The sequence below is a fragment of the Solanum tuberosum genome, unplaced genomic scaffold (genome assembly GCF_000226075.1).
Source record: "Solanum tuberosum cultivar DM 1-3 516 R44 unplaced genomic scaffold, SolTub_3.0 scf00260, whole genome shotgun sequence".
Lineage (NCBI taxonomy): Eukaryota > Viridiplantae > Streptophyta > Magnoliopsida > Solanales > Solanaceae > Solanum > Solanum tuberosum.
The window spans coordinates 227,561-240,685 of NW_006239188.1; the positions used below are offsets into that span (position 1 = coordinate 227,561).

Consider the following 13,125-nt stretch of genomic DNA (forward strand, 5'->3'; position numbering starts at 1 on the left):
GGGGGGCTTAATTTTTGTCCTTGTCATCCAACATGAAGGCAACAATGAAAAAAAGACAAAGCAATGAAATATGCAGCAAGGCGCGCCAGGCAATCCAGATTCTGATTTTATTTCAACTCATTTTGGACTCAGTTATTTCATTTGGGACTTTTCCTACACCTATAAATAGTCCATAAACACGTTTTGAAAACGAAAAAGACTTTTGACATAGACAGAGTTTGGAGCTGCCGTGGAGATGGAGTTAATTGAGTTTTACCTTTTCTTCTCCATACTATTCATTTTGTGTTATTCTGGATGATTTACGGTATTTCCTCCATGTCTATGTGGAGCTAAATTTTTCGTTCTAGGGGGTTGTAAACGTTATTATTTGAATATTATTTTCAATTAATTAGTTTATCTCATTGGTCGGTTGTTCAATACTGTTCTTAATTATTTTGTTGCATAGCTAACAGTGAAATACTATTCACGCATCTATAATTGAGCAGTACAACATAAATTATAGATTGGGCATACGGTTGATTAGAGTGTGTTCTCCTAATAGGAGGGAGCGAATTCGTGATTAGGCAAAACATAGCTAATCGCGTTGCTTGATAGATATACAAGGAGATATAAATGCATTCTCATTAATTCTTTTCTACTAGACATAGAGAATTAGGTTAACTTGAATAGACGCACAATTACTCGACAGAAAATTATGAGTAAAATTAACCGTGTCAATCAATAATCATAATAAATTAATTAGTTAAATCAATAACACGATTGTTAGATAACCCATATCCCTAGATCGATTTTACCTCATTGACAACATAAAAATACACTCTTTCTTGGTTAAAGTTCATTAGTACTTTTCTTTTTATTTTAGTTAGTTTATAATTATAAGTTTGGATTTTATTTGTTGTTAAGTTAATTCACATTAAATTAATTTAGTTAACAGTTAATCACAAGTCACTATGGGTTCGACATTTGACTTTTAGTCACTTTATTACTTTACGACCGCATGTCCTTATGAGTGAGTTTGGCCGCAACAAGTTTTTGACATCATTGTCGAGACTTAGAAATTAACTATTTTTCTAAATTAGACTTTTGTGAGGCCTGTCAATTTTTAGTTTAAAGTGTTTTAAATTTAGGTTTCAGATGGGTGGATCCGGCAAGCTCGCCGGAACACATCCAATAGGGGAGGATAGCATCTTTTACAACGCAGGTTTCAAGTCCTACGACATTACGAGATGTAAAGACAAAGTTGGGAGTTGGTTTGAATGGGTGGAACTCAGCCGACGTCAGATGAGAAGAGTGGAAATTAGCATTGAAGTCCTGAAATGGTTAGTTACAGTATTTATTGAAGCTTCCAAAGTGCAGGGGAGAACAGTTAAGAGGTGGAACATGTAGGACCACTTTGCTGCATTCTATTGCACTCTCAAATACAATGAGAGCGGGAGATACATCAGTTTTATAGCATTAAAAGGTCAAAACAAATCAGTCATAATTACTCCAGAATCTACATTCAAAGGAGGTTGGGGGAATGTAGCTCACAAGATTGCTGGGTTTATTTATGAACCAGACGAAACACAGGGGATAACAGTAAAGGACAACAAACAACTTCACAGGTCCTACAAAGAAGCTCTCTTCCATGACAGATGGGTGACGGAGGTAACGGAGAAGGCAGAGATACAAAGCACAGCAAACAGAGTAAGGATCACAGGAGGCAAATCGCAATCAGAAAAGGACCTCTTGAACAGATGCTTAGTAGGGAAATTCCAGTGCCAAACAAATGAAAACCCGAACGATGTAAGAAGATGGGCATGTAACTCTTGGAAGTCGGCGATAGAAGTCAAAGTGTATGCCACGAACGACGGCCATTTTATGTTTGAACTACCGTCAAGATTAGCAGCAGAGCATGTCTTAACAGGCCAATGGACCTTGAAGAAGATGAAGTTGGAACTTGAATGGTGGAAACCAACAACAGGCTGCTGGCAGGCAGAGGTAAGGAGAGATAGGGTATGGATCAGACTGCTAGGTTTACCTATGAATCTATGGTCGCAGAAGGTTTTCAAAGAGATCGGTAACCTATGTGGAGGCTATATCGAGACGGAGGAGGAGACCTCTCTCAAAAATCATCTTCATTGGGCTAGAATAAAAGAACAAGGCGACGGCGAACGGATTCCCAGAGAAGTAGAAATAACCTGCAATGATTTCACTTACACCATTCCGGTGTGGTGTGAAGCTCCGGTCACCATGAAATTTTCAGAGAAGAGGAGAGAGGAGAAGGGAAAATACCCAGCAGTCAATACCCAAGATCAGCTTTTGCAGATAACAAAGGAGGTAATAGCAGCGAAAAAGGTGGATGGGCACGTGGGGTCTTCCAGTGAGGGGTCTCTCATGCAAGTGGGTCCGAGATTTAAAAGGGGAGAATATAATGTTTATAGCAGACAAAAACTAGGTCAAAGGAAAGTGGGCCCAAATTTGGGCCCAATTCTTTTGGACCCAATTGTTGGAGAAAAGGCTAGAGCCCAAGCTTTACAAATCCCTTCAGAAGACATTTTTAACATTGAGATAGCAGTGAATCAAACGAAGGAAAATAAAGCTCAAAGTCAGATTACACCATGGAATAGGGACGATGGGGAACTGGAAGTTGCGAGACATATGGTAGACATGCCTGGAAAAAATAGGAGATTGGGGGAGAAAAGTACAGCGATAATGGTACAATCATTGGCAGAGGAGAATAGAAATGGAGGAGCAGAGGATGTTATCCCACTGGGTATCCAATTCCCAGAGGAAGACTACAACACACTGAGCACCTCACAATGGATACAACAAAATATAATCAAACTAAGCTCAGAATTTGGGGTTAATTTCAAAGGATGTGAGGAGAGGGAGAAGGAATTATTGATGAAAATTGACAGTAATAAGCAAGAAAGTAAGGGGAAACAGAGTGAACAGTGAACATGCAAGAAGAAAGGGCAATTGGAACTAAAGAACCTACAACTAGATTCTAAGTTTCACAGCATTGGCTCTAGAAGTAAAGGGGAGTATTTGTCCATCATGGATCAATGAATTTAAACATTGTTTCCTGGAATGTGAGAGGACTGAATTGTGGGAAGAAAAGGTGTATGAGCAGGAATATGTTAAGAATCTGGAAAGCAGATGTTGTGTGTTTTCAAGAGACAAAAACTGGAGGGGGAGATTGCAAACATAGTTAAAGAAATTTGGGGTAGTAGATGGGCAGATTAAGTGCAACTAGAAGCTAGTGGGACTAGGGGAGGCATACTAATTATGTGGGATAAAAGAATATGGGAAGGGGAAGTAAGTAGTGTGGGAGAATACTCAGTTTCATGTTGTTTCTCTGGCAAAAACCAGGATTTTAAATGGCACCTAACGGGAGTCTACGCCCCAAATGACAGAGTTGAAAGGAAAGAAACTTGGTGGGAAGTGGGGGCAGCTAGAGGTCTATTTACAGGTCCTTGGGTCTTATGCGGGGATTTCAATACAGTGAGATATCCTTCTGAGAAGTTCAACTGCAGTAGAATCAGCAGGTCAATGATAGATCTTTCGGAGTTCATTGAAGACATGGAATTAATGGACTTAGATTAGCAGGGGGAGAGTTCACATGGAGGAAAGGTGAAAGACATTCCATAGCAGCAAGACTAGACAGGTTCATGATCTCTGAAGATTGGGATACAAAATTCAGGAATATCAAGCAGTCTATAGATCTTTTAGGATTACTGTAATTAGTCTCTTGTTTTAGCTTGTTACTACCTTTTTGGAGGTCTCCAACATACCTTAATGCCGAGGAATACAACATTACCAGTTTCAAAAGAATATTCTGCAGAGAATTGTCTCTGATCATTCCCCATTAATGCTACAATGTGGAGAATGAGGGTCAACCAAATCATATTTCAAGTTCGAAAATTGGTGGCTGACTACAGAAGGTTTCAATGATAGAGTAAAGGGATGGTGGGGTCTTTTCATTTCTAGGGAAAACCAGATTTTGTACTGGTAGCAAAGCTGAGGGCATTGAAAGAAAAGTTGAAAGCTGAGGGCATTGAAAGAAAAATTGAAAGAGTGGAGCAAGACCAGTCAGGGGAATCTGAAACAACAAAAGCAACTTGTACTCAATCAATTAGCAGACATTGAAAGGATACAGGATCAATGAATTCTGGAGGAAGGGGAGATAGTTTCCAGATTAGCTCTTACCACTGAGCTGGACGAAATAGTCAAGAATGAAGAAACAGCATGGAGACAGAGATCTAGGGCAGTTTGGCTTAGACAGGGGGACAAGAATACCAATTTCTTCCACAAGGTAGCAAATTCACACAGAAGAGTCAACACTATTGATAAAATCAAAGCCAGGGAAGAGTTACTAACTGAACCTGTTGAAATTCAAAGAGAGATCACTGAGTACTATGAGAATCTATACTCTGAAACTGAGGATTGGAGGCCAGAGTTGGAAACGAGGGAGTGTCCTATGATTGATGAAAATGACAACAACCAACTGATGGCCCCTTTTGAAGCTCAGGAAATTCTAGAATGCATCAAAGCATGTGCGGGGGATAAATCCCCTGGCCCAGATGGCTTTTCAATGGCTTTTTTTAGACAGTGTTGGGATATCATCAAAATAGAATTGGTTGCAGCAGTTCAAAACTTCTATGTGGAAGAAGTGTTTGAGAAGAGTATAAATGCTACTTTTGTGACTTTGATACCTAAGAAGATAGGGGCAGAAGAACTTAATGACTTTAGACCAATAAGTTTAGTGGGGGGAGTTTACAAGATAATTACAAAACTTTTGGCTGAAAGACTAAAGAAGGTGATGCATAAGCCTGTGAACAAGCAACAAATGGCCTTTATCAAGAGCAGGCACATCATGGATGCAGTGTTGATAGCCGATGAATGTGTTGATTCCAGGAAAAAGGATAAACAACCAGGGATCCTATGCAAGCTGGATATCCAGAAGGAATATGATCACCTGAATTGGAACTTTTTGATGATGATGCAGAGGATGGGTTTTGGTAAAAGATGGTTAAAGTGGATCAGACATTGCATAAGCTCAGTGAAATTCTCTATTCTGATCAACAGAAAGAGACAAGGGGACCCCCTATCTCCTTTTCTTTTTATCTTGGCTATGGAGGGGTTGAGCAACCTATTCCAGACTGCAAGAGCAAATGGTTGGATCAGAGGTTTCAAAGTGGGGAGAATACAAGAAACAATCTAGAGATCACTCATCTACAGTATGCAGATGACACTTTAGTATTTTGTGGAGCTGTAAAGGAGCACATGCTAATTTTGAGAGTCATTTTAAATATTTTTGAGGCTGTGTCAAGTTTGCACATAAACTGGAGCAAGAGTTTCATTTATCCAGTAAACACAGTACCAAATATTGAGGACTTAGCTTACAAGCTTGGAGGGAAAGTAGGTGAACTACCAACAACCTACTTGGGAATGCCTTTGGGGGCTAAGAGCAAATCAAGTGGATTATGGAGTGGTGTAATTGAAAAGTGTGAAAGGAAGCTCGTGCTGGAAGTGTCAATATCTATCCTCAGGTGGCAGACTAACTCTAGTCAACAGTGTCCTGGATGCCTAGCCATCATACATGATGTCAATATTCCCTATACCAGCCAAAGTAACCAAGAGGTTAGATGCAATTAGGAGGAACTTTCTATGGAAAGACAGTGAAGATAAGAAGAAGTATCATTTGGTCAAATGGGAGAAGTTGCTAGTTAGCAAGAGAGGGGGTGGACTCAACATCAGAGATCTAAGTATGCAAAATAAGAGCTTGATGATGAAATGGCTGTGGAAATTTGCCTCACCAGAAGTATCTCTATGAAAGGAAGTAATAACAACAAAATATGGCATGGAGGACAAGTGGATGACAGAGGGGGTGATCAGCCCTTATGATTGTAGTGTATGGAGATCAATCAGGAACTTATGGCTACTGGTCAAAGATAGAACAAAATGTAAGGTTGGTAATGGAGAAAAAGTGGCCTTCTGGAATGACATCTGGTGCGGACAGGAGATACTCAAACAAGCATTCCCTGAGCTACATAGTCTAAGTCAAGCACAGTAAGCATCAGTGGCAAACTTATGGACAGGACAAGGGTGGAATTTACATCTGAGAAGAAACTTAAATGACTGGGAAATAACATCCATAGCAAGATTTCATGACACAATGGCTAGGGCTACCAATCTAACAGAAGAGCAAGATAGACTGATATGGAAAGGGGAGAGAAAGGGAGAGTTCACTCTAAGATCTGCATATCGAGAATTGAGACCTATTGAAGAGCAGAAAGCAGGATGGCCTTGGAGGATGATCTGGAGAACAAAAATCCCATACAAGGTGAATTATTTCACATGGCTTTTGGCAAAGGAGGAAGTCTTGACACACGAAAACTTGAACAAGAGGAAACACAACCTTTGCTCTAGATGTTATTTATGCGAAGAACAGGTGGAGACAGTCAACCATCTCTTTTTGCACTGCAAATGGACAGATCAATTATGGCAAATGTTCATTCACAAGAGGAAGATCAAGTGGACAAAACCAGGGAGAATCACAGAAGTTCTAAAATGCTGGAATAGTGATGGAAATTCTTTATTATTTTTGGTGTAAGCAAGTAGTAATAGCAAATTCTGAAGATGTTTCTAATGTTATTGACTGGTTGTAACTAGAAGATCTTAGGGCTGATGTAAGTATAAATATTTGGAGGGGAACTACACTTTGATGTAGTATACCTGTGGATATATAGAAGTAAATGTTACCTTTCTCAAAAAAAAAAAGACTTTATAAAGTCAGCTCAGGGTATAAGTTGTTGAATCAGATAGAACCAATGAATACTTTTTGGCCTTGGAAACAGATCTGGAAGACCAAGATTCCATATAAGTTTGCATGTTTTGTTAGACTTTTGTTTTGTCTAGTCCAATTTAATTTTTTTATTTTTGTATATATATTTGTTTTTTGTAGTATTCTTTATCCTTTTTGAAATGGCATCTCGGAATGTAAATTCATCGAGTAATGGGTATTCATATGTTGGTATTTCTTAATTGTACTGTGGAGGTCCTCACTTAAATATAAATTGTCATCATTTTTTCAAGGCAGAGTGTGCGCACATTTTCTTTGAGTGGAATGTCTTATTCCTCTTCCCCAATCCTCTATTATGATTCTCCTTTGTTTGTGATATTAACCGGAGTAATGAAGTGGAAGATGTGGAACATGATGCTCGACTTAGTGATATGATGAAGCAAATATTGGAGCAGAACGCATAAAATAGGAAAGCCATAGGGATGAGTGTCAATGCAAGCTAAGACTAAAACTTATAATTATCTACAAGTTACAGGTTTAGCTGATAACCATGACGAACCCCAAGCAGAAGAAGAGAACGAGGTACTGCAACAAGAAAGTTATGAAGAAGTAGAGATAGTGAGTCAATCTTGGCTAACAGAACAAGCTCAACTAATAAGCTTGCATGGGTTTCTCCATGGTGGTCTTACAAAGAGGCGAAACATTTGATGGAAGGAAGAACTAAGATCAGACAAGAGATGCACCAATTTGGCTTAGATATCCATGATTAGCACACTGAATTGAATAAAAAGATTGAGGCATTTGATGCCCAACTACCAATTGTTGTGGATATTGACCAGCTTGTAAAGCAGAAAGAGGAATCCTTACCATTCAACCGAAATACTATTATGATGCCAAGGATGAGAAGGTATACCAGGGCGACGATATCAATGATAATGATGGTTTAAAGTTAAGGCGTGTTAGACCTCATTCTACATTTTTGTAGATTATGTTTAGGTGGTGACATGAGAATCAAGCCATCCGAACCTATGGAGAAGTGTATAGATCAGGAACAAGACTCTTACATTCTAAACTTTTCCACATCAAAAAGAAAAACGGGGGTCCCTCACTTAAAGGCCAAGAAGTGCAATATGCAATGTTCGCTACATGATCATTTAAAACCTTTACCACCACCCGTGATGCAAAATTGAGGGATTAATTCGTATCTTCAAAGTGAAAGGAGAATTGGTGAAAGTGTTAGCACCGTGTTGCTGCATTAAATCAGTCATTAGTTGGGAGGCAACCAAATCTTATTGCTTTCTTTATATTATATATATATATATATATATATATATATCATTGTATTTTTTGTAGTATTACGTTTTTTTGTTTTTGTAGAAGTATGTGCAAGGAAGTAAAGTCATTAGAAGTATGCAAAAGCGAGCCGCAAAGTGAAACTAAGTGTGGGGTTCCCGTATAAAGAACTGTGTCTGGAGAAGTCTGAGTATCCCCTAAGCTGCAAATGTTTCAGCATTTGGCCTTTCAGGGAGTTTATTTTACCCACTTGTTATTTATAGGATGCATTGAGGATAATGCACATTTTATGTATGGGGTAAGGAGATTGCTTGGATGCTTTTTTGTTCTACTTTATTGGGTAGTTAATAATTCTCTGAGTTTTTCTTTATGCTTCGGTTCTTTTATGAGGGATGTAACTTGAACTGGTTAAGTTTTTATATTTTTTTATTTTTTAGTAGTACTAAAGGAGAGAGAAGAAATACTTTTTGACTTGGTTGATACTAGCATATGTTGGCATGAGCTTGAGTAGTATTTTTATATCAGTGTTTGAGTACCACTAAAATAACAAAATTTCTGACACCTAAGCTCAAAGTAGTGACTCTATATTTAGCTTTCTCTTATGTTGTGGTTCGGTATGATCTGTCTATCAAAGAGAAGAATTCATCCATTTTGATTGAGACTTGTGTCATGAGAGGTGAGGATTTCTTGCATATATTCCATATCTTGCTTCTCAGACTAGAACTTGATCTACATGTTATTGAAGCGAAATAATGTTGCTCTGTTTAGAAGATGATGATAGGCTTTATTCACTTCTACTAAACCAAGTCCATGAACACCAATGATAAGGCATTAACTTGTTATTTCATCTCTTCCTTGACAACATCTTAACCTTTCTATTCTTTGTATTGCTATCAAACACAAGCTTCGTAAAGAACCTTGCAAGTCTCAACACTTCCTCGTTCGCATATATCTTTGAGTTTGCAAACAAATCACAAAAATATGACGACTGAGATATGGTTCCAACAGAAACTGAACTCTAGCAAAACTGGCATTGTCCGAATTTCAGCCTCCCTGATGCTTGTGGTAGATAATTGTGATAAAGATAGCCTGCGGTGTTTAATTCAATCTTGATATTACAAAAAAGCAAAAAAGCTACACTATTATTGAGTTGCGAATTGTACTTCAGGTACATATAACCCTCAAAGCGACAATTGTATCTTTTTTTTATGGTTAAGACTAATAATCTTACAAAAATCACATGAAGAGAACCTAAGCTGTAATATGTGATGATCCTAGTGAAAAACAATCCTCGAATAAAATGACAGTAGCCTTGGTAACATCTTGATTTATAACAGATAATAATGAGATGAAAGGAAAGGAAAATATATTAAAAATTTAATGTACCCATACCTGTTTAACAACCTCCATCCTCACATGCTTATGATACTCTGGATTATGATACAACTGATCTGCAAGGGCTCGAAACTGTTCAATAAGTCGAAGGAAATAGTCACAAATAGCACGCATGTATGTCAAGTGCAGCAATGGCTTGTAGACTAGTTAAAAGAGAATAACCTGGCAATTGCCATCTCCTTGAATTTGAAACTCAGCAAGGCCATATGCTGCCAACCTGATGATAGTTAACATTACACATTAACAAGGAAAAATATTCCTTACTGACAATACCAAAATAGTACAGAGATATAAAGTAACATCCTTCCTCTTTTAACTCATGGCTTTTTCCATACATTATGATGACAACTACAGATCACAAATAAGTACTTTTAACTATCCCGGAGAACAATATATTGTAGAGAAACAACGTAAAAACTGTACAAGCAAAGGGCCATAACTTTTCTAGGATTGCATCAGCTTTTCATTTTAACTATTTGAATACACCAGTTTAAATTCTATGAAACCAAATAAAATTGGAAATCTTCAATTAGAGCCCCCGACGTCATACATCTGACTTCTCCATTTCAAACTGTGGTTTCAAGATCAATTGTCAAGCTGAAGGGCTATGATACATTAAGTAAAGTGATACACAACCTGCCAGAGAGCCTCCCGTGGTCAAGTGTGGCATCATTAGGATCAGGTATCTGCCCAATGACCCTTGGAGTGTGCTGCAAAGACAGTAAGATTATAAGCAGAATATGATGGTTAGTAGCATATTATTATTCCAAGAATTAAAGCGCGCACTGAATCACTGCTCACATCAATGCAACTCTATACAAAAACTCATTACTACAGATGATAGACAAACACTAAATTTACAAAACAGGCAAATTCTTGATAACTTACAACATGACAATATTGAAACTATGTCATATACATAGAAAAACTGTCTAGTACAAGCAAATATAATTATACCGGGATTGAGTCCAAATGAGAGAGTCTGTTCGCAAGCTTGCCCCCATACCTCGAAGCAATTTCTTCTTCTTCTGCCAAGATTTTCGCAATGGCATGATCATCCTCAGTACCTTGTGAACTGCTATTCAAACTAGAGGGAGAACTCGAGCTTGCTCTTGAATTTCCAAAATGTTCATTCATATTACGATCAATAACAGGAATAGACCTATACAGCAAGAAACAATTCCTATATAAAAAATTAGGATTGATACATTAAGAAAAAACCCAAAAAAAGGAAATGTTGTGAGGATCTATCAGATACCCACAAACCCAAACCCAAACCCAAAAAAAGAATGAGGGTTTGGAATAACAAGTAATGTATCTAATTTTGGATCAAGACCCACAATCTGAAGTACCTTTAGGAGTAAAAGGGTGATTTGATTTCAACGGAAAAGAAGAAAGGAAGCAATAATGGGATTTTTGCTTGAAGAAAAGAAAGCGTCAAGGGAGAGGGGTGGCCTCAGAGTTGGTTGGGGAAGTCTCGTGAGTTGTGACGTCGGAACAATTGGATTAGACGTCCCTCTTTCACCCCCGACATGCCCACCACAACCAAACGGAAAAATTTTCGTAAACAAAACACATGTGAGATTTAATTAAGGATGATAAATATTTTCAATAAAAAAAAAATTTTACATTTTGACCCAATACTATATATAAAAATTCTAATAACCTAAAAAGATTAAAAGTTTTATAAAATTAAGATCAAAGCAATATAAGTATAAAGAGAAGAAGGCAAGAAATGTAGATGCAAGGGAGAACTTTTCTTTTTATTCAAGTGTGTCCTTCAAATGGTGAATGATATCTCTATTTATAGTGTTGAGATATCATACTCAAAGGTTACTTTGTTAAAAGTCAAACTAGTACATACATAGTTATCCACCAAGGTTCATATCACTTTGGATTATACATACATGAATTCAATTAATTCTTGAAGAAATCAAATGGACAATCCACTATTCAATAGATTTATAACACTCCTCCTTGGATGTCTATATATAATATGCATCATTAAAACCTTACTAGGAAAACTATGTGGGAAAAAATTCTAATAAAGGAAAAAGAGTACACATATCTTTTGATACGCATTATTTGTTGCATCATTAAAAACCTTGCCAGGAAAACTCGGTGGGACAAAACGTCAATCAAGAAAAAAAGTGTGCAATGCGTATTATACTCCCCCTTATTAAAACATCACTTAATTTCTTGTGATGATGTCATTCAATCCTATATACCAAGGTTTCAAATATTGATAGTGTCTTTGTGATCAAATCACATTCACGAAGATGTTGCATGATTGAACTCATCCTCATATATCATTTTTTGGTTTTATGGATATGATGAGGTTTTGAGCTTAGTCGAATACATTCTTGAAAATCACTCTATTCGTGACTTCATTGTTGTAAGTAAATTGCTCATTCAACTTGTTCAAAGCAACAATCATCTTGTAAATACTTTCATTTGCAGTTGATTATCTTGTTTAATAACTTCAAATAAATGTCTTTGATGTCATTTCAACGTGTTCTCGTTGGGGAGGAGTAGAATCTTGTCAATCAACTCATTGCAAAATATTTGATCTTATATAGCAAGGTTCATTAGTGCCTCCAATTGACTGATATATGAAGTTTCATCACTAAGAAGTTCTTCATCCTTCTTTTGAGATCGAGATGGATCTTTATTTATGTCAAGTGATCCCATAATTATTGGGGTACTGAATGGATGTGATTTATTCATGTAAAATCGTATCAAAACTTTTCTATGTATGTTGATTGATGGACAAATATTTCATTTGTCAAATTCTCAATATGTAGGTCAAGACAAAATTGTGTCTTACCAAGATCTTTTCATTTTAGATTTCCTTTTCAAACACTCAACAACTTTTAAAAGCTCTTTAAGAGTGCTAATAATGTTCAAGTGATCAACATACTCAACTATATTATAACAAATTCCGATCTTGACATTTTTATAAAAATGCAAGGACAAATAGAGTCATTTTTTGTATCATTTCTTCCTTTATTATTTCAATCCATTTAACGATTCTTGAAATTTTATTGAAAAAGTGTCTTTCAATCTTTTATATACTTCAGGCACCTTGAATGCTTCAAGAATTTTTATATAATCTCCATTATCTAGCCAGACATGACAATTATTCATTATATGCATTCAAGTTTTTCATATGTTTCCAGATCAAAACAAACATCACTGCATCCACCATAGGAGAAAATATCTCCAATAATGTCAGGAATTTTGCGAAAAATCTTTATGCTCAAGGCACAAGCCGTACTAGATATCTTACGGTCATACTATCGCATAATAATTTATTTGTACCCCACTGACATTATACCTTGATTTACAGACTATCAGTTCAAAATGTCACTTTTCTAAGTGAAACAAAAAATGCTTTAATTATTTATTTTATTTGGCCAATCATTTATCTGTCCACACTATATGACAGATTTGAATTCAAGATCCTCGTTACGATCTATATCATTGAGCGCTATGATTCCAATATGACATAACTTATCGAGATCTCTTCATTTTTCATCACTTAAGGTGCCTGAACCCTTGTCAAGGTTTGATGAAGTGTTATGTCGTCGTGCTCCTTTAAAACACTTGCCTCATTATCATGACCATCTTGATCATTTGCTCCTCTCCTT

General features: G+C 36.9%; 1 protein-coding gene across 2 annotated transcripts in view; it reads right to left on the reverse strand.

The window, feature by feature from the left end:
* LOC102579466 (OTU domain-containing protein DDB_G0284757-like) overlaps positions 1 to 11,046 on the reverse strand; it is an 18,598-nt gene extending 7,552 nt beyond the window's left edge. The window contains exons 1-5 of one of the 2 annotated variants that reach the window (XM_006357985.2): positions 10,828 to 11,046; positions 10,433 to 10,637; positions 10,112 to 10,185; positions 9,638 to 9,692; positions 9,473 to 9,547 (exon numbers count right to left, since the gene is read on the reverse strand). In XM_006357985.2, coding sequence (XP_006358047.1) covers positions 9,473 to 9,547; positions 9,638 to 9,692; positions 10,112 to 10,185; positions 10,433 to 10,612 — 384 coding nt within the window. In that variant the 5' untranslated portion in view covers positions 10,613 to 10,637; positions 10,828 to 11,046. Of the gene's footprint in view, positions 1 to 9,472; positions 9,548 to 9,637; positions 9,693 to 10,111; positions 10,186 to 10,432; positions 10,659 to 10,827 lie in introns of both variants that reach the window. The other variant, XM_015313741.1, reaches the window with a different exon arrangement.
* Between the last annotated feature and the right edge of the window lie 2,079 nt (positions 11,047 to 13,125).